Source organism: Ictalurus furcatus, chromosome 1 (genome assembly GCF_023375685.1).
Source record: "Ictalurus furcatus strain D&B chromosome 1, Billie_1.0, whole genome shotgun sequence".
Taxonomy (NCBI): Eukaryota; Metazoa; Chordata; class Actinopteri; order Siluriformes; family Ictaluridae; genus Ictalurus; species Ictalurus furcatus.
This window is the reverse complement of record NC_071255.1, coordinates 8,465,190-8,492,515: the sequence shown is the minus strand read 5'-3', so window position 1 is coordinate 8,492,515 and position 27,326 is coordinate 8,465,190. Positions and strand designations below refer to the sequence as shown.

Sequence of the window (27,326 nt, the reverse complement as noted above, 5' to 3'; positions counted from 1 at the left end):
CATTTTAGAAGGTCAATATAGGCTTGATAGCACAGAACATTTTAGTGCTACATGTTTTCATTTTTCTTTCTTTTTTTTTTCTATTACAGCAAATAGTTTTGAGGCCTTTTTGGTTTTGATAACAAGTGGACTTCACACCATTCCATGCCAACATCATGTTGTATTCTATGGGCATGAGATATGGGTCTCAAAGGTTAATGATACTGCATGTCCCAGTTATTAATTTTTATAACTAAGAATACGTGCACACCCCATTAAATCCACTGGGCTGAAAAAACAAGCATTGTGGGCTCTTATGTAACTTCACACACTGCACAAAAACAGTCTTCACCCCATGCAGGTGAGAAGTCTGATACATGAAAAAGCAGAGTTGATAGGGCTAAGAGAGAAATCTGCAAACGTTACAAAAGGCCTTGATAGGTCAGAGGTGGTGGCCGTCAGTGACGTCAGCACGGCTGACGGGGTTATATAGAGTCTTGCCTTCTGTCTGCTTAATAGGCTTCTCTCTACAGTACACTACTGGAAGACAACAACACAGGTACAATTATATTCAGGCTTTAAAAACTATTATTTTATACAGTATATAAAATAGTTTTGCTCAGTGGTCTTGGCTGTTTATCAAATATCAGTACCATAGTGTATCAATAAGGGATTTTAGTTATTTTACTGGTTTGGAACATTACTTTATTGTTATTTTAACATTGGAACAATATTTTATTCTAGTACTGTTAGTGTTTAACCATGCAATTAAGAATTTGATCAATTGAAAAAGTTGTTTAAATAAATAGTTTTTATAAAGTGCTAAATTGTGTTATGGCAACATCTAGTGGGCAGGTTATCCTGGCAGTCAAATGTTCTATTATTACAAAATACAATTTCAAGTAGCAGTAGGTCATCATAGTATTTATCGTAGGTAGTATACTATTATTACACACTCTTAAGTTTGCTAATTATTATTACTTGACTAGCAGCATTAATAGCAGCATTGTGAGCCTTTAATGTCAATTTTGTGAAATTGTCTCCAAGTATAAGCAAAATTAATGTTTGTCTCATGTTACTTTTACGTCACATTTTAGTCTAATAGATCTTTAATCTTTTTTCAGAAAAAACGTCAATATGAAGCTGTACCTGGCTGTTGCCACCTTGATGCTTGTGCTGATTGCACACTCTGGTAAGAACCAAAAATGTATAAATAACATCTACATTTTGGTCCTTCTAACTCCAGTTCTTGGTGGCTTTTATTAAATTGTTTTTTTAAAGGTTTTATCCTCCTTACACAGAGGCTCAAGAGGAGTCCACAATTGAGCAGCAATTTGCCAATTTCCAGGCAAGATTCAAGGAGTTTGGGGATGACGTGACAGAGAAGACCAAAAACGCCCTGACGCAGATTGAGAATAGCGAGATTGTCAGCAAGACTAAGTAAGATCAAGTAACACATATGAGCAAGTGGTTGTACATTGACCAGTCAAGGCCATCTTTCATGATTTGAACCTACCAGCTTTGTTTAACAGTGACTTTCCCAGTCTTAATGGTAATGTCTGACATATTGACATTTTTCTGCCCACAGGGACTGGCTTACTGAGCAGTTGGAGAAGATTAGGCAGAAGTTTGATGAAGTAATCAACAAGTCCGAGTAAACCCTGCAGTCCCTGCCAAAAGTGACATCTGAGTCCACATGCCTTGTTGTGCCTGACAGACACAATCTGCTCAGCGATAATCTGTGCAATAGCTTGTCATTTTCAAAAGCAAGACCAATGCTTTCAACTTCTGAAAATGTTCCAATAAATCCTGGAAAATATCCAAACAATTAAAAAGAACTAATCCAGTTTTTGACTCATGTCTGCATTTATTTAATATTTTGAGAGTTATATGTCATAAGACATATATACTACTGGAATAATACAATTTTATGTCATTTATGATTTCAATATGAAATGGAAATTAAAAAGAAAGAAAACAATTAAAACTGATAAGCACACATTTAAGTGAGTCAGATGACATGAACATGCACATAAACAAGATTCTGTTCATTGGTCTCTTAGTACGTGTTTACTATAAATCTTTAATAGCAAATTCAAATATTGTTCCATGCCCTTTAATGGTATGGGCTCAGAAAATGACCCCCACCAGGCCACTTGATTTTACCAGGTTAAAGTCACTATTTGATCTCTGTTAATAATCATCAGTCTTGTCCAGTTAAATCAACACCCCTACTCTAAATTGTTTTTTATTTCAGTCAGCTAATGTAAATAGCATGTCATCTGTCTTTCTGGTATAAGGGTCACAGTCCCATTAACCACTTCTACTCATTAATCTGTTTGTTAATGTCTGTATCAACTCTCAATACAAATATTTTGGTCTTCTTGCAGCTACAGTGGTTCTTGAAAGTTTGTGAAACCTTTAGAGTTTTCTATATTTCTGCATAAATTTGACCTAAAACATCATCAGATTTTCACACAAGTCCTAAAAGTGTACAAAGAGAACACAATTATGCAAATGTGACAGAAATATTATACTTGGCCATTTATTTATTGAGGAAAATGACCCAATATTACATATCTGTGAGTGACAAAAATATGTGAACCTCTAGGATTAGCAGTTAATTTGAAGGTGAAATTAGAGTCGGGTGTTTTCAATCAATGGCATGACAATCAAGTGGGAGTTAGCGAATCAATCAATGTCTCATCTTGTTTGTGGAAGTGTATAATGGCACAAACAAAGTAGATTTCTGAGGACCTCAGAAAAAGTGTTGTTGATGCTCTTCAGGTTGGAAAAGGGTTGCCAAAACTATCCCTAAAGAGTTTTCTGGGTTCTCTTTATCTACTTTTAGGACTTCTGATGATGTTTTAGGTCATATTTATACAGAAATATAGAAAATTCTAAAAGATTCACAAACTTTCAATAGATAAAATTTATCGATCTATCTGGGACCCCCTGTTTATACATTACAGATCACATAGCAGCCTTCTGTCTGACTAGTTCATCCATAGATTTGATCTGATGTCTTTACCATTCACTTAAACCACCTGTTTTTGCAATTAGTGTAAATTTTTTCCAACCTTATTTTTATTATTGCGAGTTTAGTTATGTGGTTAGGTATGTGTATAATTTCCTTACCACAGCTGCATATTCTATCACTGGCACTCTTTTTGTATGTTTGCCTCTTTAATAAAAACCGTTGTTATAAAATACAGTTTCCTATATTTAGTGTGCACTGAATAAAAAAAAAAAAAAAAAAATATATATATATATATATATATATATATATATATATATATATATATATATATATATATAATGATATATTTTATATATTTCAAAATATTTTCAGTATTCATACAGCATGGCATAGTGGTGTAGTAGCATTTCTGTCTTGCAGCTCTAGCATCCCGGATTGATCCTGAGCATGTTCTCTTTGTACCCTCATGGGTTTCACCTGGGTTCTCATTTTTTCCCCACCTCCCAAACTCATGCCAATGGGTATATTGGCTATGTGAAATGGAGTGCAATGGAGTGGAGTGCCAGTGACAGAATATGTAGCTGTGGTAAGGAAATTATACACATACCTATCCATGGTGTAGATCCAGCTTCATGTCTAGCATTTCCAGGATAGACTCTGGATCCACTGAGACCCTGACAAGGATAACACAGTTACTGAAGATAAATGAATGAATGAATGAATGAATGAATGAATGAATGAATTAATTGAAATACAACCCCTGGCAGAAATTATGGAATCACCACACGTAGAGGATGTATACCCGTTTTTTTTTTTTTTTTTTACTTCGTAGCACATAAACAAATCACAGACATGACAGAAAACAATTTTTTTGAATAGCTGGACATTCTGGCTTTGTGAAAAAAAATCACAATTAATACTTTGTTGCTCCTCCTCAGGCTTTTATTATAGCCCAAGTGAAGGTATGGACTTCAGTAATGAAAAACAATATTCTCAATCAAGCTGGCTCCAACTTTCTCGAATAGCAGTTGACAGATCAGCTTTGCTGGATGGAGCCTTGTCATGGAATGAACTGTTTGCTGGCCATGTCATTGAGTTCATAAGCCTTTCCTGAAGAAAAGCTTTAGCACTCTTTGCTCTGAAGCAAGATGCATTATAATCCTGAAAACTGACTTCATCATCACCAAACCTATTTTCTGGATGGAATGAGAAAAGTGTCCAAAATTTCAGTGTACACCTTTGCATTGACTGTTCAGGTCTTCCCTGGTCCTTTACCTGACATACAACCCCATATCAAAAATGAATTTGGAAATTTGATTGCTTTCTTCAGGCAGTCATCACTATATCTTTCATTAGAACAGCACCAGAGAATAGTTCTAGCATCATCTCCATGGCCAGTGCAGATTCATGATTCATAATTGAATATTATTTTTATCTAATCATCCACACTCTATGATTGCTCTTTAGCCTACTGTAACCTTGTTCCCTTTCAAAGAGAACTCAACGTTGCATGAGCTCCACACTTTGAGAAATGTAAGGCTGGTGCCAAGATGTCTGAACCTGGAGAGAACTGCTCTCTGAGGAAAGAGGAATCTCATGGGAATTAACACTCGAACTCTCTCCCACCTAATTAGCATCCTCACCTGTGACAGCACATCATGCTGAGTGGAGACTGGAAGAGCTACATTGTTTCCTTCCTCCTCTCTCCTCACACCCTTCTCTCTCTGTGTCGAGATCACCTTAAATACACCCAAGGACTATATGCATTACATAACATGTTTTAATGTGAATAAGATGTTGACTATACATGTTTGCTGTCATACAAAAGGTCTCAGTGCGTCTGGAAAATATGGTCTCATTCCCTCAACAGCAGTTCAAATAAAAATATTACATGCCATTAAAGATATACCCTCCCAGGGTCCCTCACTCAAATTACCTCCTATATGTAAATTAAGGTACATCCTTCCACAAATATCAAATTATAATCACAAACAACACCATTTGTTGGACCCTCAGAGCATCTGGGTATTTAGGGGAGAGCTGGCCAAAGATTCAAGGAATCTGTAGACAGATCTCCCGCACGGCTGCTGTGTGTAGTTTTTCTAAACCAGGTATGCAAGTTTTGACTTTCTTATGTTGTATTATTATGTTTTGAATTTGATTGGTAATGTAATGCTGAATGTAATTATTTCTTCTTATTATTAATGTGTTCATACCTGGTTGAATAAATTATTAGACTTGATTATATTCTGACTTAATTATTGTATCTAGTAGATTATGTTAAGTCCTTGTTACCGCAAATCTGTGACCAGGTTAGTACAGGCTAAAATCCAGGTTTAGCTGTAGCATTGGGGCATGCCAACTGAGATTTTAGAGGTCAGGCTAACAACTTGGCTTTAAGTTAAGTGTACTTAATGTGTACAGGCTTGATATGGAATTTCCGTTTAGGACCAAGTCTAAATAGGGTGAAGTCTAAACCTCTGGTTATTGTAATATTTTTCTAGTTACATGTACATAGGAAACTATGGCATGATTATATAAAGCTAATTTTAACTCAGATATTATTGGTCTATCTCTGTAAATTTTAGTGGTCATGACCTCTAACTAGAAATAACGTTACTATAATTAAGTGTTATTATCTAAGTAGACTAAACAAAGTACTTTTTAGAAATGGGCAAGCATGAGTGGCCATCTAAATAATATTAGTCAATTATCTCTGGCTAATGACCAAGACTGCCGAGTTTGTGACCGTGATATCCATGTACACAGCCGGCGCAAGACTCTGAGCAACATGGAATCCGAATGAACGAGCACAATTTAAAGTATAGAATAAACTAGAATTAATCAAATGTAAAAGATCAAACGTATTTACAGATCAGTGATCTACAAATAACTAGGAAGCAAATACAACATTGAGGTTTTTACAATTGGAGTCAGATTTAATTTAAGAGAGAGTCAAGCAGAATTGGAATAATCAATTTGATAATCTAAATGTATTCACATCGATTCGAAAAGACAGAAACATGCAGGAAACCTTCTACCATGTCATTGGATACCGTCGTTGGACCACTGAGTGGACCATTACAGGATGCGCGCTGAAGCTTGTGTAACATCATGCCAATTAACAGGAGTGCCCTGATCAGGTGACATGGCAATTAAATGTGATATCAACGCCATCAGCCTTATTCTCTTAAGCGAGACTGCATGTTGGTCGTTTGTTTAACGCTCACAAAAAGACTCTTCATTTCCTCTCTATCTTTTCAAAAAAAAGAAAGAACATTTTTTTACTTTTCTGTCCCTTTAAAAAAGAGAGAGAAAAGTATGATTGCGAGAGAATTCAGGAAGTGTGTTACGCCTTGCTCCCATTTCATCACGGACGGAGGACGGACACACTTTCTGTGTGAAGTGTCTAGGGATGGAGCACACCAGGGCAGCCCTTAAGATGTCTGAGTGTGCGCATTGTGAAAGCGTCACAATCAGGCAGCTCTGCTTGCGGCTAGCTCTCTTCGTAGCTGAAGTCCTGGGGATGTCGAATGGATCTGGAAGAGGAATCGGAGATGAGAGCTTCTCTATCTCTTGCTCTGTTTTCCAGGTCCGGCTCTCTGCCGGATTTTGGAGCTCGCATCGTGACTCCTCCTTCTGCTATGGAAAGCCAAAAATAAAATAAGAAAAAATCCTCTCTGACTCTGACTCTGAGGAGCCAGAAGAGTGTGCCAAAACGGAGAGCAGCTCTCAACCATATAAAGAGCTGTTTGAAGTGATTACTAAGGTTGGATGAGCTTTTTTTCTACCCAGTGAAAATAAATCTCCCTCACACTGCAGATAACTCCCTTTTTTCCAGAAATGCATGACAAAATATCACACTTCTGGGGAAAACCAGCTGCATTTATAAGCTCCATGATGTCGGATTATTCGGCCATCGTGGGGAAGGAACGGATATTTAGCTATGCCGAAGGTGGAGGAGGTGCTTGTGACCTACCTCTCTCCATCGACGGCAGGTAATTTAGAAGGGCCGGCTTTGACATCCAAGCCATGTAAGGCCACCTCAGCGTTGGTGGGCAAGACCTATGTAATAATGGGTCTTGCTTGTGGGTCACTGCATACAGTGGTAGTGTTGCAGGCCTACCAGCAGACCTGCTGAGTGAGCTCTACATACGGCGGCATTCAGCCAGTTCCTTCCCCATTGTGTCAAGTTCACCTGGGCATCCACGAGTGAAACGGCCCGCCTCCCCCCACAGAGAGCCAGGGGAACCAGGTGGCCACAGTTGCATCCTGCTAATAGGCCTGGTCTGAAAATGATCATAAAGATAAAGCAGACAAAGAAGGAGCAGTCCTGAGGGGCCACAGAGGGATGTATCACGGGACATGAGGTTGTTAGGGCAGTTAGCCCCAGTACTACTGTGACCGTGGATTTAGATTTACCACGAGGAACACATTTAAAGGGTTCTTTATATTTACATTTATTCAGTAATTGATCTGATAAGTGATTTGACTATAGTGTTGCTAACAAGTTTTACGTCTGACAATACGGCAGTGGGGCTAATTTTATAAAAGAAAAAGAAAACAAATGAATATATTCTTCACCTTGCCCACTTACATCGTTTGAAACAAATAAAAACGAAATAACACTCACAAAATTATGAGCTCCTGCACCGCACAATACCTTCAATTCCCAGGAGTTGAAACTCCCAACATTTTAGATGAACACTGTATAAAACAACAGAAAGTAACAAATCACATAAGAACACAATTTAAATTGAAGTATATAACCGTGAACTAGCAAAGGAAAATAAATAGCCTTGCACCACATGGCGTTGCATCATACCACTGCAGAAATTACACGCGATATAACTCTCTTAATATGATACTTTGTTGCCATAAACTGAGAAAACATACATCCAGAAGTGGTATTTAACCAAAATATTGTCATGAACTATTACACTTACCACTGGATGGTATGAAATCTACCAAGCAAACCCAAGAGCGGACTTCTCTCCCGCACTTCTCACAGAGCATTGCATAGTGTGTGTGCGCATGCCTAGCCTATTCACTTGAACCTAACATCGCTACTCACTGACACCTCTAGGACAACTTAGGCAATAATCAGACCATTTACCACTTGGTTACACTATTGTAGGGCCTTGCCTAGCCAAGGCTGTCCCAAGTTTTCAGTGTTCTCTGGTCAACGAGCTGTCATAGGACAATGAAAATCTGATGGTTTCCCTCCAATGGGAATGTTAACGTCACTAAAAGACCATCTGGCAGCGTGGAAACCACTGCCAAATGTGTCTCCATGGGTTCTGTCTACCGTAGAAAAGGGTTACTGGGTCCAGTTCAGAGCTCGACCCTCCCCGGTTCAGAGGTGTGCTCCCCACAGTAGTCACCACAGGAAATAAGATCCCTCTTGGACAAAGGGGCCATAGAACATGTACCCTGTTCCCTGAGGGAGGGAGGTTTTTACAGCCATTATTTCCTGGTCTGCAAAAAAAGATGGATGCAGCCAATTTTACATCTGCATCATCTGAACTATACTTTTCGGACATACAGATTCAAGATGCCCTCATCTGGAGTGGCATATAAATTGCCTAGAAATGATGGCCGTATTTCTGACACTTAAATTCTTTCTTTCTCAATTGAGAGGTCACCATGTGTTGGTTGTGACATATATGCTGTGGCGGTCTCATATATCAACCACCAGGGAGGATTATGTTCATGCCTCCTATTCAGGAAGAATTCTTTAGTTTCAGGAGGAAACTAATTCTTCTCTGAGCAGAGGGAAAGTTTTTGTCAATGAGTGCAATGTACATTCTGGACAACTGGAATGTGGGGGCAGACATCCTGCTGAGGAAGGGGCTGAGGCCCAGGGATTGGAGGCTCCATCCACAAGTGCTGGAGTTTAAATGGCGGAGGTTTAACCAAGCAGAAGTGGATGTGTTTGCCTCCGAGGAGACAACACACTGCCCGCTGTGGTTCACCCTCACTCCTCCCACACCATTGGGGCTTGACGCCATGGTGCACACATGGCCGAGGTCACATCTGTATGTTTTTCCCATGATTGCTCTGCTCCCGCAAGTTCCAGTAAGAGTTGACCAAGACTATCTACGTCTGCTGCAAGTAACACCTTATTGGTTAATAATATAATAGATAATATCACTGCTGGACGGCACTCCTTGGGAGATTCCCATCCACAGTGATCTACTGTCTCAAGCCAGAGGGAGGATTTATCACCCTCGGCCGGAACTATGGAAACTGTGGGTTTGGTCCCTGTGGTGCGCCAGCTCATAGATTCTGGACTCGCAACTGAGGTTGTAGAGACCATGTTGAACACTAGAGCACCTTGCACAAGGAAATTGCATGAGCTCATGTGGCGACTTTTTGTCTCGTGATGTGAGGAACGTCAGGTAGACTCAGTGAACTGCACAGTAGCTACAGTCCTGGAGTTCTTATGAGGACCTTTCTTAGCAGGGTTGGCTCCTTTTACAATTAGGGTCTACATGGCCACCATTTCAGTCAGCCATGCCCCTATTGATGGAGACTCTGTGGGGCAACATCCTCTAACTTCTAGGTTTATGTGTGTTGTCAGATGGCTGAGGCCAATCTGCAGACCACGTTTACCTTCCTGGGACCTTTCTGTGGTTCTGGAAGGTATGTCAGGTGCCCCATTTGAGCCCTTAGAATCAGCCTCTGAGAACCTTCTGACTCTAAAGGTAGCTCTTCTGCTGGCCCTGACATCTCTCAAGCGAATAGGAGACCTACAAGCTCTCTCTGTTGCCCTTCCTGCCTTGACTTTACCCCTGGATTAGCCAAGGCCTTCCTATATCCTAGGCCGGATTATATTCCTAAAGTGCCTACGTCTGCTGCCCAGCCAGTAGTGTTGCAGGCTTTCTGCCTTCCTCTGTTCCTCACACAGGAACAAGAGAAATTGCACCTACTGTGTCCAGTAAGGGCTCTCTGCTGCCGGTGTAAGTCGTAGCAGCTGCTGGTCTGCTTTGGCAGAGACAGCAGAGGTGATCCTCTGTCAAAGTACTGCATCTCTAATTGGATAGTGGAAGCAATCTCTATTGCATATGAGGTGCATCGGTCTCACTATGCCTCTGAGCATACGGACTCATTCCCACTACAGGTGTCGCTTCCTCAAAGGCTTTGTCCAAAGTGGTACCCTTACAGGATGTGTGTGCTGCAGTGGGGTGGTCTATGCCACACACATTCATTCAATATTACAGCCTGGATATACATTCCACCCTGGGCTTGAATGTCTTTGTAACGGAATGTCTGGGTTACCCTTTTCCCTGAGATGGCAATGAGACATTGCGTAGCTTTGTCATACTGGGGCACGCCTGTGAATTGCGTCTTTGCTTCAGATAATACAGGTTGATGGTGCGGTTCACAGGTGCCATTTTTATATCACTTTTAATGTCTGTAAGCACTCTCTTTTAACTGCAGACTAATTTGCATTTTTAAATTTGTGCTGGTGTTTGTTTTAGAAATGCAAATTACAAGGTGATTCCATATTTTTTTTCTTCTACTTGATCAAGAAAAAAATATGCCATTGATTAAAATAAATTCATTTAATTTGTTTGAGGTTTTCACGAAGCCAGAATGTTCGGCTATTAAACAAAAATTGTTTTGTGTTATCCATCCATCCATCCATCTTCTACCGCTTACTCCGTTTCAGGGTCACGGGGAACCTGGAGCCTATCCCAGGAAGCATCGGGCACCAGGCGGGGTATACCCTGGACAGGGTTGTTTTGTGTTATATCTATGTTTATTTTTACTTGCCAGAAGCAAAAAAGCCTGGTGAACATCCTTCAAGTGTGGTGATTCCATAATTTTTGCCAGGGATTGTAGCAATATGGCTGATTGGTTAGGGATCATAATTTACCTTACGCCACAAATTCCACCATAGCAGTGTTAGGCATGTCCTTGTACATCAACTCATGTGGAGATGAAGACACCTCAATCAGTGATACCAAAAAAATGCATTAATAGATCAATAACTGCAAATTAGTCCTTACAGTGGAGGAAATAAGTATTGAATGCATTAAGATATTTGTCCAATGAGGTTATTCACATGAAATTTTCACCAATCAGTATTAACTCAAGAAATCCACAAATATAAAGAATTCACAACATTAAAGTCTATAAATAAAATTATGTGTAATAAAGTGGAATGACACAGGAAAAAAGCATAGAACACGCTAAGAAAAAGCAGTTCTTCAAGGCAAGGGACCAGCTGAAATCTGTAAGTAGTTAGAAAGTAATTATACCTCCTATCTGTGCAAATTAATATCAACTGGGTTAGTAAATTGATGGTCTATAAAAAGGCTTTTCCTGACCAAGGTGTCACACAAGAAACATCTCATGATGGGTAAAAGCAAAGAGCTCTTTCAAGACCTTCATAACCTTATTGTTGTGAAACATATTGATGTAATCGGATACAGATGTATTTCAAAATTTTTGAATCTTCCAGTAAGCACCATTGGGACCATTATCTGCAAATGGAAGCAACGTCACTCTGTCATCAGCTGGCCATGCACAGGAGCTCCTCGCAAGATTTCTGACCAGGGAGATAGAAGAATAGTCAGAAGAGTAGCCCAAGAGCCAAGGACCACTCAGAAAGAGCTCCAGAAACACTTGGAGGCAGCAGGTACCATCGTCACAGAGAAAACAAGAGGCAATGCACTCCACTGCCATGGCTTCTGTGCAGGCTCACCGCAAGACCCCACAATTACAAAAAAAAAAAGCATGTCGAAGCTTATTTAAAGTTTGCTACAACTCATTTGGACAAGCCTATGAAATACTGGGAGAGTGTAGTCTGGTCAGACGAGAGCAAAATGTAACTTTTTGGCTGTCATACTACACCCCATGTTTGGAGAAGAAATAGCACTACACATCGCCCTAAAAACACTATACCAACAGTGAAGTTTGGAGGGTTTTACCAGGAGATTCTTGAGAAGAATCTGCTGCCATCCATTAGGATGATGAAGATGAGACGTGTGTGTACCTTCCAGCAGGACAACAATCCAAAGCATACAGCAAAGGAAACTCTCAATTGGTTTCAGAGAAAAAAAAAAAAATCAAGGTGTTAGAATGGCCCAGTCAATCACCTGACTTGAATCCAATTAAACAAGATTTAAAGACAATATGTTTAGAAGAATGGGCCAAAATCACACCTGAATACTGCAGCCGATTAATTTATTCATACAGGAAGCATCTTGAAGCTGTCATTACAAACAAAGGCTTCTCCACTAAGTATTAAATACATTTCAGTTAGTGTGTTCAACACTTTTTTCCTGTGTCATTCCACTTTATTACACATAACTTTATTTATGGACTTTAATGTTGTGAATTCTTTACATTTCCGGATTTCTTCAGTTAATCCTGATGCCTGGTGAAAATTTCATGTGAGTAGCCTCATTGGAAATATATTTACTGAAAAAAAATGTTGCTGCATTCAATACTTATTTCCCCCACTTATTTCTTCAGTACCAGACAGTCAACAACTGGACAGTCAGATGAGACCATGCAACTAACAGTGAAAATCAATTTGACTAAACAGACTAGGCTGATGCTGTAATCCCTATCATGGTAAACAAGAATTTTTAAACAATCAATAATCCATTTCTCTGAATGTTAATTCAAAGTAGCATGATTACATCACCTTCTAACTGAAGTAACCTGAAAATGTCAAAGTATTTCACCATAAAAACACTGATATACACTCTGCCAGATCTGCTTAGTGAGCAGTTGATCCAGATATTAGTTAGTCTTCTATCTCAACTTGTTACGGTATTTACGTGTATTTAATTGCTATTTCAATTCACTAACATTTTATAATGCAACATAATGTTAACATAAATTTGTTTAACTGGCATGCTTGTTCTTTAACAGATGTCCAAGTTTGTGCTGCTTGCTGTGGTTATTGTACTACAAGGTTTGTGGTTTGTTTACTTCATGAATATTTGTTTAGTTTGCTACTTAAAAAAAAAAAAATCCATTCTTACACATACCAATCGCTCAGCTCACATTACTCCAATCCTATCTGAACTGCATTGGTACCAGGCTCATTTCGCATTAAATATAAAATAATCCTGCTTACATTTAAATCACTCCATTGTTTGGCACCTTGCTATCTTAGTGAACTGCTTCTCCCCTACAACCTGACCTGCTCTCTCAGGTCCTCTGGGCTCGGACTCCTCTCTGTCTTTAGATCTTGTCTCTCTACTATGGGTGGCAAGTCTTTCAGTGTTGTAGTACCCAAAATCTGGAATTCACTCCCTCTGACTCTTCGCAGCATCACATCCATCTCAGAGTTCAAATCTCAACTTAAAACGTATCTGTTTTCTCAGTGTTATTTGTCCTAATGTGTTGCTATTCATTTTGCTCTCACTGACTGTACTGTCTGTACTGTGTTTTAATTTTTTTGTGTTTGATTGTTCATTGTTTGTCATATTTTGTGTTTGTCCATGATTGTTCATTGTTTATGTATTATTGTATTGCTATTGTAAAGCATCCTTGAGCTCTGGAAAGGCGCTATATAAATTAAGCATATATTATTATTATTATTATTATTATTATTATTATTATTAATAATAATAATAATAATAATAAAATACATTGTATGTATTCAAAAACAGAAATGACATTTTCTATCAAAGATGACGGGGTGTTACAAAACAAAGTGTAAGCACTGTATATCTAATATATCTACAAGAAATCATTAGTAAATGCGATAAATCATGTGGAGTGCTTGACTCCTCTGTGAGCTTGATCATTGAAATAATTTATTGTAATATATTTACAGTGTGCTGGACCATGGCGGACATTTCAGCCAATGCAACTATATCTGAAAGACTTCTAGAGAGGGCCGAAGGGGCATACACGTATGAACTGAGCACTTTCAGAACTGTTGCTTAATCACAGTCCACATACAATACTGAAGTACTGATGAATTTTCCAGAAATAAAAAAACAACATTCCTTAGAGATTGGATGCATATATGCAAATGTGTGTGTGTGTGTGTGTGTGTGTGTGTGTCGGCAGGAAACTGAAGACGAGGGTTGTGAATGCTGGCAGTATAGCTGTTGAATACGCTCTAATGTACTATGAGGACCAGGTGAAGCCTGTGACTGACCCATACATTGAGTGGGCTAAAGAGACAACAAGCTCTTTTTGGGACAAAATCAAAGAAAAAGTATCCAGCACTGGGTCTGCTTAAAGTGACAAAATATCTGCAACACAACAAGAATCAGTAATGCCTTCTGTATGCATGTATTCAGTGGTTCATTCTGTACTGTGTGAAGTAGCCACAAACTGCAAGCACATAGCTAAGTAAATTAGTCATGAGACTATCTTGAAATGACATATTTTATTCAAATGAAATATGCATCTGTACATCAGTTTTAAATATGTGCTCTAATGTCACCATCTTTTCAGTATTATGATGGCAAATAAAACATTATCTCAATGGTATATTGCTTACGTGCCATATTTTTCTACTACTTTTGTAGCTCACTGAGCATAGCTTGTGACCTATTCATTAAATAACCTCCTAACACTATCTGCACTGGTGCATGTGCATATATTCACATGTACTGTGTGTGTATCTTTGTAGGTAGTAATAATCATATTTCAGAGGAATGATATTGAGATAAAAAGAGACATAATAAGGGGGAAATGAGAAAAAAATTATCCCCAAATAATTGCAGGATCATGATTGAAGAGACAGGATACAGACACATAATGTTCCAAAGGGGAAAGTTCATGAGGATTGACCCAGAGCCTCACTAGTATGTGGAAATCTTTCCACCTTTGTACAGACATCAGATATTTTTTATCCACTCAGCTCATTATGTACACAAAAAGGGACAAGATTATCGATTCTGGAATATGTACAAGATGTGGAAGAGACAACATGGTGCTGCAATCTGCAATCAAGCAGTTCTAATCTGTAGTTTGTGTGCACATCCAGCATAAGTTTGTGCTGTTTTTAAATGTTTTGCACCTTTTTAAACAATCAAACCAGACCATGCACAAAAAAAACCCTAAGTGGAGTTTTCACAAGTGCTTTGCATGTTCTTGCACACATACGATGTAACACTAATAACAAAGACAAAGCAATTTCCATTTAATAATAGTACATTAGTAAAGAAAAACTTACAAGAACAATTCACACAGTACAATAATAATAATAGTTATGCTATTTGCATAAAACATACCATCAGGAAATAAATACTTTACCATCCACTTTGCAAATAATCATGCAAACACTTTCTACAGTTTTCACTAATAATTATGTCACACATAAGCACTAAAGTTCTGGCACTGATGTAACAGTAAATGTTATAACTAACTGAAGAAACTGTTTCATTAACCAACTTTTTAATTAATTTAGTTATTTATTAAAGTTTTTATTGTTCTTTGTATTCATAGTTTAAAATTGTACTAATGTGAACATTTGATATAAATACAAACGTTTAGATTGTGTACATTTTTGGTTGGTGTCAGATTATTTATAACATAATAGTGATGAAAGCTGGTTGGAGGGGCCCCCTGAGAATTTTTGCCTAAGGCCCCAACAGACTAGAATTGCCCCTGGTTCAGTGCTTAACTGTTTATTAACAGTAAATGTTATAACTAGCTGAAGAAGAAACACACAACATCAGTAAGAAACTGTTTCATTGAACCAACTTTCTTGGTAAAAAAGCAAGCTATTAAAAAAGAATGCTTATTAAGACATTATGCAATAAATAAAAATAAATCATTCATTCCATTGCAAAGTGCATAGAGTGGAATTGAGGTCATAGGTCAATGACTGCACAGACATGAACACCTCCACACTGACTGTGGACTTTGGGTGGAAAAATGAATGTGAGGATGCATGTATCTAGAATAGTGGGTTCTACTGTGGGGGTGTTTGAGTTTGATAAGTGAACAGGTGATTGTGAATGCATGAGAGAGCAAGATAGACAGATAGGCAAAATCTGATTAACTAGTTGTGTACCTCAGTGTGTGTGGGTGTATGTGTGTCTGTGTGGGTGATGACGTTTGTTTGGTCACAGGGTCAGGCTGATAGAAGCCTTAAAGGCAGACCATAACTGCAGGGAGGTGCAGTCGTCTTCAGTCTTGCTGCTCTTTAGTTTCCTCTCATCAGGATCCATACTGTCACAAGGTAATGCACTTTAAATGAAATTCCTATTGCTATATTCAATTGTTCCATATTATTGTTACACAAGGTGTAGTTTTAGACGCATCTGGTTACCCATGTGGCTTGGTGTAATCATGTAATTGTGACTACTTGAACATATTAATATAAAACACACTCCCTTTGCAATTTGGCAAGAAGGTCTTAAATGTCTACCTATGTCTGTTTCTTTTTTTCGTTCTTTCTTTTTCCAGATGAAATTGGCATTAGCTCTCATTGTTGCACTCCAGGGTAAGAAATGTGCATGTGAACAAATTTATTAACAGGTCATCTATAAAAAATGTGGGATAACATGCTTTATTAGCATACATATAAAAGTAAAAGAAAACCATCTTTGAAAGAAAACAAGAAAGATTAACAACAGGGAGGAACTTTTTCATCCCTGTTGATACAAATCATGCCAAACAGTGCATAATTCAGTGCACTGAATGGTCTTAGATGCTTTCTTGTCTCCCCCTTAGTGTCTTTGAGCCTGTGCACGTTGCCAGAGCCTGATAAGGAGCTTGTGGATAAGTATGAGGGTTTAAAGGCTGTGTTCCTCAAGAGACTTGCTGTCGCCTATGGGAATGCTCATACCACCCTTGAGAAACTGGCTGAGGGCACAATCACAGGGGAGAAGGCCAAGGAAATCGCAAAGCATGTCAATGAAAATGAGAGGGTGCAAGCTATTTCTAAGCTAGCCGTGTGAGTATCTGAGACAGTGTTTTTAGGCCATACCACACTACCCCAGTGTTCTATAAGGAACACCATCAGACCTAAGCACTGCACTAGTATGAAATATAGGATATTGTTGAGTGTCTAAAATGCTGTTTCCAAACTCTGCTGGCTCATTTTACCTGTTGGTACTATTTTTGAACATTCTAACACAAATCATTATAGAATTATTTTTTTTTATATATCTTTTTAGGTGTATCCTCGCTCTTTGATCAGAAATGTTACTACAACATGTTTTTAACAGTGCACCCAGGTGAAAAAACTGTTTTTTTGTTTGTGTTTGTGGTAAATTCAGTGCTGTTTTTGAGGAGCTACAGCCTGCTATAGAAAAGGCACGTTTGGCTGTTCTTGGCACCTACGGTGAATACCTGCGTCCCTACATTGGCATTTACCTGGACACTGCCATCAACAACATCAAACCCGTGCTGGACACATTCCTGCCTTCTGAACAACATTAAAATCAAGGCCACGTGACCTCCAACCACTTTCCCTGCACCTCTGACTGTGCTGCCTGAGATGCTTTAGCTTTAGCTATTCATTTCTCAATTTCCCAGAAATCAGATGTGCAATCCACCATGGCCTTAGCAGGTATATCATTACAGCAGAAGAGATAACAATGATAAAGGTAGTCATGTGCAGGTGTAGATCATACACCTGTACTGTACATAACTGTATATTATGATGCTCTCCTGTGCGTGCATTAAAAAAATGTCAACATTTGTGCAGCATTAATAAAGAATAAAAACAACAATATGACTGTTTGAGTATGACAATATGGATGTTTGAGGACTGAATTGACTAAAATATGATCTTCAGTATGTCAGAGATTAATATTTTCAATATGTTGAGTATCTTTCAAGCACATTCTGTGGTGCATAATGACATGTTTGTTTTATTGATGTACAACTCAGTGATTTAGTGATTAATTTAACCACTTAAACCATGAGCAGAGTCACAGTGGACATGGAGAGTGTTTTGGGAAAACACACACACACACACACACACAATTTAGCTCAGGACCAAGACCATGCAGATATACATGTGTGTGATCTTGATATTGAAGCATTAATTTTATAGTGATGACTATTGGGCAAATTCAATGGCCAGAAGTAAAAAGCTAAGGTTAGGCTATAAACAAACTACACCAAGGTCACATGACTTCCACGTCACCATCACTAAGCTTCCAAACTCTTTCGATCTTTAATTAAAAACACTACAATTGGAAAATACTCTAAATTGATAAAGCTACAAGTTGAAAACTTTGAGTTGGAATAGGTTGTAAGAGCACAAGTATAAACACAATGAAACTGTAGTAGATGAGTTTTCCTGTTCAGCGTGATGATGGTTAATGTCCCATATCTGTCTTTCTCCTTCTGTGGTTTTCCCCGCCTCCTGATTGGTCAACTTCAGGTAGACTGCCAAATGGACTCATTCAACTGAACACACTACACGAATTCAAGCTGACAGCACCCAAATTTTTTCAACATGTTTAAAAATGTTCGGAAGGTTTTGCCGGAATGCAGTGTTTTCCCTTCTCCAAACATAACGCTTGTCATTTAAACCAAAAACTCTATTTTGGTCTCACCTGTCCACAAAATATTTTCCCAATAGCCTTCTGGCTTGTCCACATGATCATTAGCAAACTGTACTAGGGCAGCAGTGTTCTTTTTGGAGAACAGTGGTTTTCTCCTTGCAACCCTGCCATGCACATCCTTGTTGTTCAGTGTTCTCCTGATTGTGGACTCATGAACATAAACGTTAACTAACGTGAGAGAGTCCTTTAGTTGCTTAGAAGTTTGTGACCTCACAGACTATTTCAGGTCTTGCTCTTGGAGTTATGTCTGTTGGTCGACCACTCCTGGGGAGGGTAATACCGGTCTTCAATTTCCTCCATTTACTCATAATTTGTCTGATTGTGGATTGGTGGAGTCCAAACTCTTTAGAGATTGTTTTGTAATCTCTTCCAGCCTGATGAGCGTCAACAACTCTTTTTCTGAGGTCCTCAGAAATCTCCTTTGTTTATGCCATGATACACTTCCACAAGCATGTGTTGTGATGATCAGACTCTGATAGATTCCTGTTCTTTACATAAAACAGGTTGCTCACTCACAACTGATTGTCATGTCATTAATTGAAATCACCTGACTCTAATTTCACCTTCAAATGAACTGCTAATCCTAGAGGTTCGCATACTTTTGCCACTCACAGATATCTAATATTGGATCATTTCCCTCAATAAATAAATGACCAAGTATAATATTTTTGTCCAATTTGTCTAATTGGGTTCTCTTTGTCTACTTTTAGGACTTGTGTGAAAATCTGATGATGGTTTAGGTCATATTTATACAGACATATAGAAAATCCTAAAGGGTTCACAAACTTTCAAGCACCACTGTATAGTACTCAATTAAAAAGAAATGGAAAGCTGTGTTGATTAAATGATTTATATTCGCCATATACAGCTAGTTGGTTCAATAATATAGTTTGTGTTGTATTAGCTATTTTTGTTTAGTTCACCTAACTATTAGACCATTATCAGAAAGCTGACTGAGCTATATATGAGCATATAATTAATGCTACATGACTCATTCACTCTAACCTTTTCAGGGTTACATGTTTTTGAGAGAAAGCCCACTCAGACATGGAGAGAACATGCACAGAAACCACACACAGACAGTAATACAAGCTCAGGATTGAACCTGGGCTCTTAGAGCAGTGAGGCAGAAATGCTATCCACTGTACCACCACCCACACTGTTAGAGCAAACAAATGTTTGTTATTGGGGGAAATTATTTCCATATCTAACATTGCAATCTAAAATTGTCTAAAAATGTAATCTACAATAACTGTGACTTCCTTCCAAGCTTTATTGCAGCATGGTGGTATAGAGTGTAGCATTGTCGCTTCACATGTCCACTGTCCCAGAGATTCAATTCTGAGTTTGGGTGATTGTCTATGAGGAGTTTCTGTGGATGTTCTCCCAAAAACCTGCCAGTAGGTGGACTGGCTAAGATAAATTTCCCTTAGGTGTGCGTGAATGTTGTGTGCATGATGCCCTGTGACTGACTGGTACAATCACATAAAGAGTGTGGTCCTGTCTCACACCCAGTATTCCTGGGATAGACACCAGATGCACAGCTACTCTAACAAGGATTAAGCAGTTACTGAAACTAAGTGAGTCATTTTTCATTCATTATATGCTACAGTTCCCTCCAAAAGTATTGGAACAGCAAGGCCAATTCTGCTGTATTTACTACATTATACATTGAAGACATTTGGGTTTGAGATCAAAAGATGAATATGAGATGACATATTAGAATTTTAGATTTCATGTACTCATATTTACATCTAGATCTGTTAAACAACTTAGAACATAGCACATTATGTTTGAACCCACCCAGTTTTTCGAGTGATCAGAATTTTTTGGAATATGTGACTGATAGGTGTTTGTTGCTGCCCAGGTGTGCCCTGTTAAATTGATTGTTTAAAGAATTAATAGCTCTGGATGTCTATGCTTGGTTTGAGCCCTACTTTCCACCTGTGAAGACTGCATTTGTTGTTAAAAAGGATAAACCAACATGTAGACCAGGCAGCTGTCTATGGGAGAAAGGCAAGCCATTTTGAAGCTTAGAAAAGAGGGAAAATGTCACAAAAAAAGAAAGAAACCACTGGATACTAACAACCAGACATGGAACACATTGGCTAAAGAAAACAACAGCAGCTGATGAAAGAAGCAATGTGAGAGCTGTGAAGAAAAACCCCAAAACAACAGCTAGTAACATCACCAACAACTTTCACAGGACAGGGGTGAAGGTATCACAATCCACCATTCGAAGAAGACTTCAAGGGCAGATATATAGAGGCCAAACCACAAGATGCTCAGGAGCAGTAAGATTCAGAAGGCTAGAGTTTTTTTTCCGCCCCACCCCTCGGCTATGTGGTTGCTCCTCATCCACAACAGTGGTGCTGAAGTGGTTCTGTCCTTTCAGCACCCGGGGGGCAATCATGTGAGGAGAGTGCAGTGGTTTGTGCATGTGCACTGGAGGCCCACCATCACGTGGTCTAAAGGCATAAAATATGGATTCAGGAAATAAATACTATACTATCAACCTTGCAAATAATCATGCAAACACTTTCTACAGTCTTCACTAATAATTATGTCACACATAAGCACTGACGTTCAGTGCAGGGGCGCAGCTTGTGAACAGGCAAGGTAGACAACTTCTTGGGGCCCCAGGCTGTTGGGGGCCCCTGAGAACTGACAACTCTGTGGGTCCAACTCTGCTGGCTGGTCTTTTGACCTGGAGTTATTTAGTTATTTATTTAAGTTTTTATTGTTCTTTGTATTTATAGCTTGAAAATTGTACTAATGTGAACATTTGATATAAATACAAAAGTTTAGACTGTGTACATTTTTGGTTGGTGTCAGATTATTTATAACATAATAGTGATGAAGGCTGGTTGGAGGGGCCCCCTGAGAATTTTTGCCTAGGGCCCCAACAGACTAGAATCGCCCCTGGTTCAGTGCTTAACTGTTTATTAACAGTAAATGTTATAACTAGCTGAAGAAGAAACACACATCAGTAAGAAACTGTTTCATTAAACCAACTTTCTTGGCAAAAAAGCAAGTTATCAAAAAAGAGTGCTTATTAAGACACAATGCAATAAATAAAAATTAATTATTCGTTCCTTTGCAAAGTGCACAGAGCAGATTGAGGTCATAGGTCAGTGACTGCACAGACATGAACACCCCCACACTGACTGTGGACTTTGGGTGGAGAAATGACTAGCTAGTTGTGTGTGTGTGTGTGTGTGTGTCTGTCTACATCCACTGTGACTCTGGTATAGGTTGTTACTGGATATGTGTGATCTATGTTAATCATTATGTCTGAGTTGTACATCAGTAAAACAAACATGTTTAATTTAGACATACTGAAAATGACATTTTAGTCAGTTCAGTCCTCAAAACTTTGATATTGTCAAACACAAATAGTCATATTGTTGTTTTTATTCTTTATTAATGTTGCACAAATGTTGGCTTTTTTGTTTGCATTTACAGGAGAGCATCATCATACATATTTAGTTATACAGTACAAGCATATGTTCTTCACCAGCATATGACTATCTATCACATTGTTATTTATTCTGCTGTAATTATATCACCTAATGATAAGGCCATGGCGGATTGCACATCTGATTTCTGTGAAATTGAGAAATGAATAGCTAAATCACCTCAGGCAGCACAGTGCAGCAAAAGTAGTTGGAGGTCATGTGGCCTTGACTTTAATGTTGTTCCTCAGGCAGCAATGTGTCTAGCACATGTTTGATGTTGCTGATGGCAGTGTCTAAGTGAATGCCAATGTAGGGATGTAGGTGTTCGCCGTAGGCACCAAGAGCTGCCTTATCTACAACAGGCTTCAGCCCCCAACCAGATGACTGAATTTACCACACACACACACACACACAAAACAATTTTTTAAAAGCAGTGATAAAAACATGTTGGAGCAATATTTAATTCATTTGTTCCCATGTGATATTTCTGATCAAAGAATGAGGACAAATTATACTGTCATGATTGCATTAGAATAATGTAAGCCATAGAATAAAATAAAATAAGCCAGCAGAATTTGGAAAGAACATTTTAAGAACATAACCGACTATGTTTACGTGAATACTCACCAAGACGGGCATTTTGACATAACAATTGCTGTGTCTGATACCGCTCCCTATCTCCTATATAGTGTACTATATAGGATGTCGGCCATTTTGTAGTGGTGTCCGAATTCTGAGTAAACAACGTCATTCCCTACATTTGTTCACTCATTTATACCCACAGTTCACTCTGATTGAGTGTACATCTGATGTACACTCGCCAACGCACTATTTCCCATACTATAGCGCTAGACGGCAATAGAACGCAAAAGAAAAATAAGCAGGGCGGCAACTTTAACAAATGTAAATGTACCTTTTTATTAATTAAAATATATCTGTATCCAGATATTTCAAAGCGAAATGATACAGATTATTAATTGATTGGCACAATATTTATTTTCAGCCACTTAGTTTGTGATTTAGCTTAACTGTACACATCAAATGATAATTTGGTGGATTGTTCACATATATTAGTTAAAACATTACAGTAAAAGTACAGTATTCACTTACATATTAGAAAATAATATACTGATGAATTTTTAATTAAGTTATGGACGGATGGGGGAAAATATACATAGTTGCATATGATTCTTACATGAGTTGGAAGGATAGTCATCAGTTATTTAGTTAACAGCTGGATGTATTTTGTCTAATGTCTTCTTACTGATAGGTGGCATCTTCAAGCTAACAAAGCATGCCTTAAAGTTGTTATTCTTTCTGAAATCCACCTTTTTCTTCTCCTCAGAAAAAAAAGAAGTTTTGCCAAAACCAAAACTAACCAGACTGAGTATAACTGTTTCAAGCACCATGCTCCAGCTCAGATTAAAAATACTGACAATAAAACTAAATTCCCAGATGCTCACTCCCTGCCACAAAGAATGGAGGAGGGGGGCATAACCATATAACGTTACAAAATGTTGCAAAAATTCTCTCATAGAAAGCTGCTCAGTTTTTAAATTTATGAAAAAATTTGTAAATCCTTTAATTTCCCAAACCAAGTGCTGGTTAATAACTTAACGGTAATAAGGTTGTAAACACCGGCTATGTTAATGATAGTCAACAAACATTCACAATTGTATTTTACATGACCAACCCAGACAACATGTCATTTCAAACTACTAATAATCTACTATGACAATAAAGCAGTCACTTTGTTAAATTGCAGTGTTAAACTTTCCATAAAATTACTTACTTCTGAAATTTTCTAAAAAAACTTCTAAATTTTGTGCTGCCATCAAAAGTTGCCGGAGCAGAGCTCAAGGTCCCATTAAAAACACCTGTGAATCACGTGCTATGGACAAGTTCTGGTAAAATATAGTCATACAACTGTTAATATACAGATATTTCTGTTTGTTGAAAAATCATACAATTCCACCACTGACAAATGCTGATTAAACATGTTCAGCTGGTGAAAACAAATGCTGACCAATGCCAACAGGGTTAACACACTGATCTGACTAAACCCGACAAATGTGTCTTTTGGAGTTGGTTGGTGTCAGTCGCTGCAGTGTGAACTAGACTTTACAGAACATTGGCTAGTGTGGTAAATGTGTGTGTGATTGTGTGCCCTGCGATGGACTGGCACCCTGTCCAGGGTGTACCCCGCCTTGTGCCCGATGATCCCTGGGATAGGCTCCAGGTTCCCCCGCGACCCTAGAAAGGAGTAAGCGGTTGAAGATGGATGGATGGCTAGTGTGGTAATGCCTAAAAGCATTGTTTCATTTACTCACATTGGAAGCTTAGCAATAGATTTCACCCTCTCATTGTCTAATGCATCCCATATGAATTGCTGGTCCAACAACCATGAGAGTGCGCTATTAGCCAGATATTCAACAACCGTATGGCCAGGCATTTGCGAAAAGGCAATATAAAGCTTCTTGAGGAACACAGCCTTTAAGTCCTGATACTTTTCCACAATCTCTTTATAAGGCTCTGGCACCTCGCACAGGCACACCGACACTAAGGGGGAGAAAAGAGAGCATCTAAAACCATTCAGAACTGATCAGACAACATGGTACTGGAAGTTTATATGTGTACAATTTCTGCATGTGTGCAAATATATTGCATTATGTATTAAACTTGTATTCCAATTTGGACTCGCACTATTTGGCATAATTTGGATCTTAGTAACTCTCTAAGATCGGCAGAATTTGTCAACACACACCATAACTGTGCTTAGTAAAGAACAAGTAATCATTACTGTTAAGCTTTCAGGGGGAAAAGTTCCTTCCTGATGTTAAATTTTCAAGTTACGAAGCGCTGACGGAGACAAGCGCGGGCGAGCGGAGAGATGGCGTGTGACTGAACACAGGACGAGAATCGACTCGGGACAGAGCAGGTAAGCTGTATATCAGGGACGTAGGCAAAAGCGTAGTGAGGGACGAGCGTGAAGTCGAGCACCAGGGAAAACACTTATAATGAAACCGGCTTGGTAATCAAACTGAGACGAGGCTGCTGAGCGGTTACTTCGCAAGCGGCTCATGCTAGGGAGGCCCTTATATAACCTTAGGTGTGTACAGGTGTTCGTAATCAGAACTCCGGCGAACTCGAGCGCGGGTATGACTGGGAAGTGTAGTCCTCCTCCGTCACGTCCCTGGGCGGCACTACACTTTGTGAGCTGCCGCGCCGATTTCGCCGTGTCGTAACAGATGACATGTTAATAAATTTGTTCACACGCACATTTCTTACCCTGGAGTGCAAGAATGAGAGCTAAAGAAAATTTCAAAGAAAGAAAAAAAGAAAGAGACATAAGTAGATATTTAAGACCTTCTTGTCAAATTTCAAAGGGAGTGTGTACCCCATAAACACCAATTGGGCATCCGCTGGTGCTCTCAAATTGTCCAGCTGATTAATACTGCTTTTAGTCTAATAATATGTTTAAATAGTTAGAATTGCATGATTACACCAAGCCACAAGGGTAACCAGATGCAACCAGATGTCTAAAACTGCATCTTGTGTAACAATAATATGGAACAATTGAATATAGCAATATGAATTTCATTTAAAGTGCATTACCTTGTGACAGTATGGATCCTGATGAGAGGAAACTCAAAGAGCAGCAAGACTGAAGGTAACTGCACCACCTGAGTCTGCACATATGGTCTGCCTTTAAGCTCTAAATCAAGCATCTCACACACACACACACACACACACACACACACACACACACACACACACACACACACACAATTTCACATCTAGGGGCAATTTAGCTCAGAACTGAGACCATGCAGATATACATGTGTGATCTTTTTGGCATAATTTTATAGTGATTATAGACAATGTGCATATAGACAATGTGTTAAATATGTGAGTTATATAACTTGGAAAAAAAGACATATAATCTATTCCAGTTTAAAGTAAGCATCTTCCATCCTGAAATATATATATATATATATATATATATATATATATATATATATATATATATATATATATATATATATATATACACACACACACACACACACACACACACACATACATATAATATTTATTTATGATTAAATGTTTGAAATCAGTGTTGTATACAAAAACATTATTGTGCCAACATATTCATTTCTTTCATTAGAAAATTAACATTTATTTTTTTAAATGGATGACTTGGAGTGAAATATTCCAAAAAGCAGCCAATAAGTGTCCAGCGTAGGTGGGAACTCCTTTAATACTGTTTAAAAAGCATCTCAGGGAAATTCCTCAAGACACTGGTTGAGAAAATTTCAAGAATACATGGAATACAATGGAAATTATAGGCAAAAAGGGTATCTACTTTGAAGATGCTAAAATACTAAATTTAATATAAATATAGGTGTGCAACAATTATTGGCACCCTTTTAGTCAATACTTTGTGCTACCTCCCTTTGCCAAGATGACAGCTCTGTGTCTTCATCTATCATGTCTGATGAGGTTGGAGAATACATGGCAAGGGATCTGAGACCATTCCGCCATACAGAATCTCTCCAGATCCTTCAAATTTTGAGGTGGACTCTCCTCTTCAGTTCACCCCACAGGTTTTCTATGGGGTTCAGGTCAGGGGACTGGGATGGCCATGGCAGGAGCTTGATTTTGTGGTCAGTAAACCATTTTTATGTTGATTTTGATGTATGTTTTGGATCATTGTCCTGCTGGAAGATCCAACCACGGCCCATTTTAAGTTTTCTGGCAGAGGTAGTCAGGTTTTCATTTAATATCTGTTGATATTTTATAGAGGCCATGATGCCATGCATCCTAACAAAATGTCCAGGTCCTCTGGCAGAAAAACAGCCCCAAAACATTAAAGAGCCAGCACCATATTTAACCGTGGGCATGAGGTACTTTTCCATATGGCTACCTCTCTTTGTGCGCTAAAAGCAGCTCTGGTGTTTATTGCCAAAAAGCTCTATTTAGGTTTCCTCTGACCATAGAACCCCATCCCATTTGAAGTTCCAGTAGTGTCTGGCAAACTGAAGATGCTTGAGTTTGTTTTTGGATGAGAGTAGAGGCTTTTTTCTTGAAACATTTCCATACAACTTGTGGTGATGTAGGTGACTTTGGATTGTAGTTTTGGAGACTTCTGCAATTCTCCAGCTGTGATCCTTGGTGATTTTTGGCCACTTGAGCCATCCTCTTCACAGTGCATTAAGACAATATAGACACATGTCCAGATTGATTCATAACATTTCCAGTTGACTGGAACTTCTTAATTATTGCCCTGAAGGTGGAAATGGGCATTTTCAATGCTTGTGCTATTTTCTTATAGCCACTTCCTATTTTGCAAAGCTCAACAACCTTTTGCTGCACATCACAGCTATATTCCTT

The 27,326-nt window shown here is 38.6% G+C and overlaps 3 protein-coding genes across 3 annotated transcripts; all 3 read left to right on the top strand.

The window, feature by feature from the left end:
* Positions 1–448: 448 nt before the first annotated feature.
* apoc1 (apolipoprotein C-I) lies at positions 449–1,826 on the top strand. The gene is made up of 4 exons (XM_053623239.1): positions 449–538; positions 1,104–1,171; positions 1,281–1,419; positions 1,568–1,826. The coding sequence occupies exons 2-4, from the start codon at positions 1,117–1,119 to the stop codon at positions 1,635–1,637; spliced, it is 264 nt and encodes an 87-aa protein (XP_053479214.1). The 5' UTR covers positions 449–538; positions 1,104–1,116; the 3' UTR covers positions 1,638–1,826.
* Positions 1,827–12,610: 10,784 nt separating this feature from the next.
* Positions 12,611–14,431, top strand: apoc4 (apolipoprotein C-IV). The gene is made up of 4 exons (XM_053623225.1): positions 12,611–12,748; positions 12,851–12,893; positions 13,764–13,842; positions 14,003–14,431. The coding sequence occupies exons 1-4, from the start codon at positions 12,644–12,646 to the stop codon at positions 14,175–14,177; spliced, it is 402 nt and encodes a 133-aa protein (XP_053479200.1). The 5' UTR covers positions 12,611–12,643; the 3' UTR covers positions 14,178–14,431.
* A 1,578-nt stretch (positions 14,432–16,009) lies between these two features.
* LOC128606792 (uncharacterized) lies at positions 16,010–17,628 on the top strand. Its single transcript, XM_053623214.1, has 4 exons — positions 16,010–16,130; positions 16,358–16,394; positions 16,625–16,847; positions 17,173–17,628. The coding sequence occupies exons 2-4, from the start codon at positions 16,358–16,360 to the stop codon at positions 17,333–17,335; spliced, it is 423 nt and encodes a 140-aa protein (XP_053479189.1). The 5' UTR covers positions 16,010–16,130; the 3' UTR covers positions 17,336–17,628.
* Positions 17,629–27,326: the final 9,698 nt, after the last annotated feature.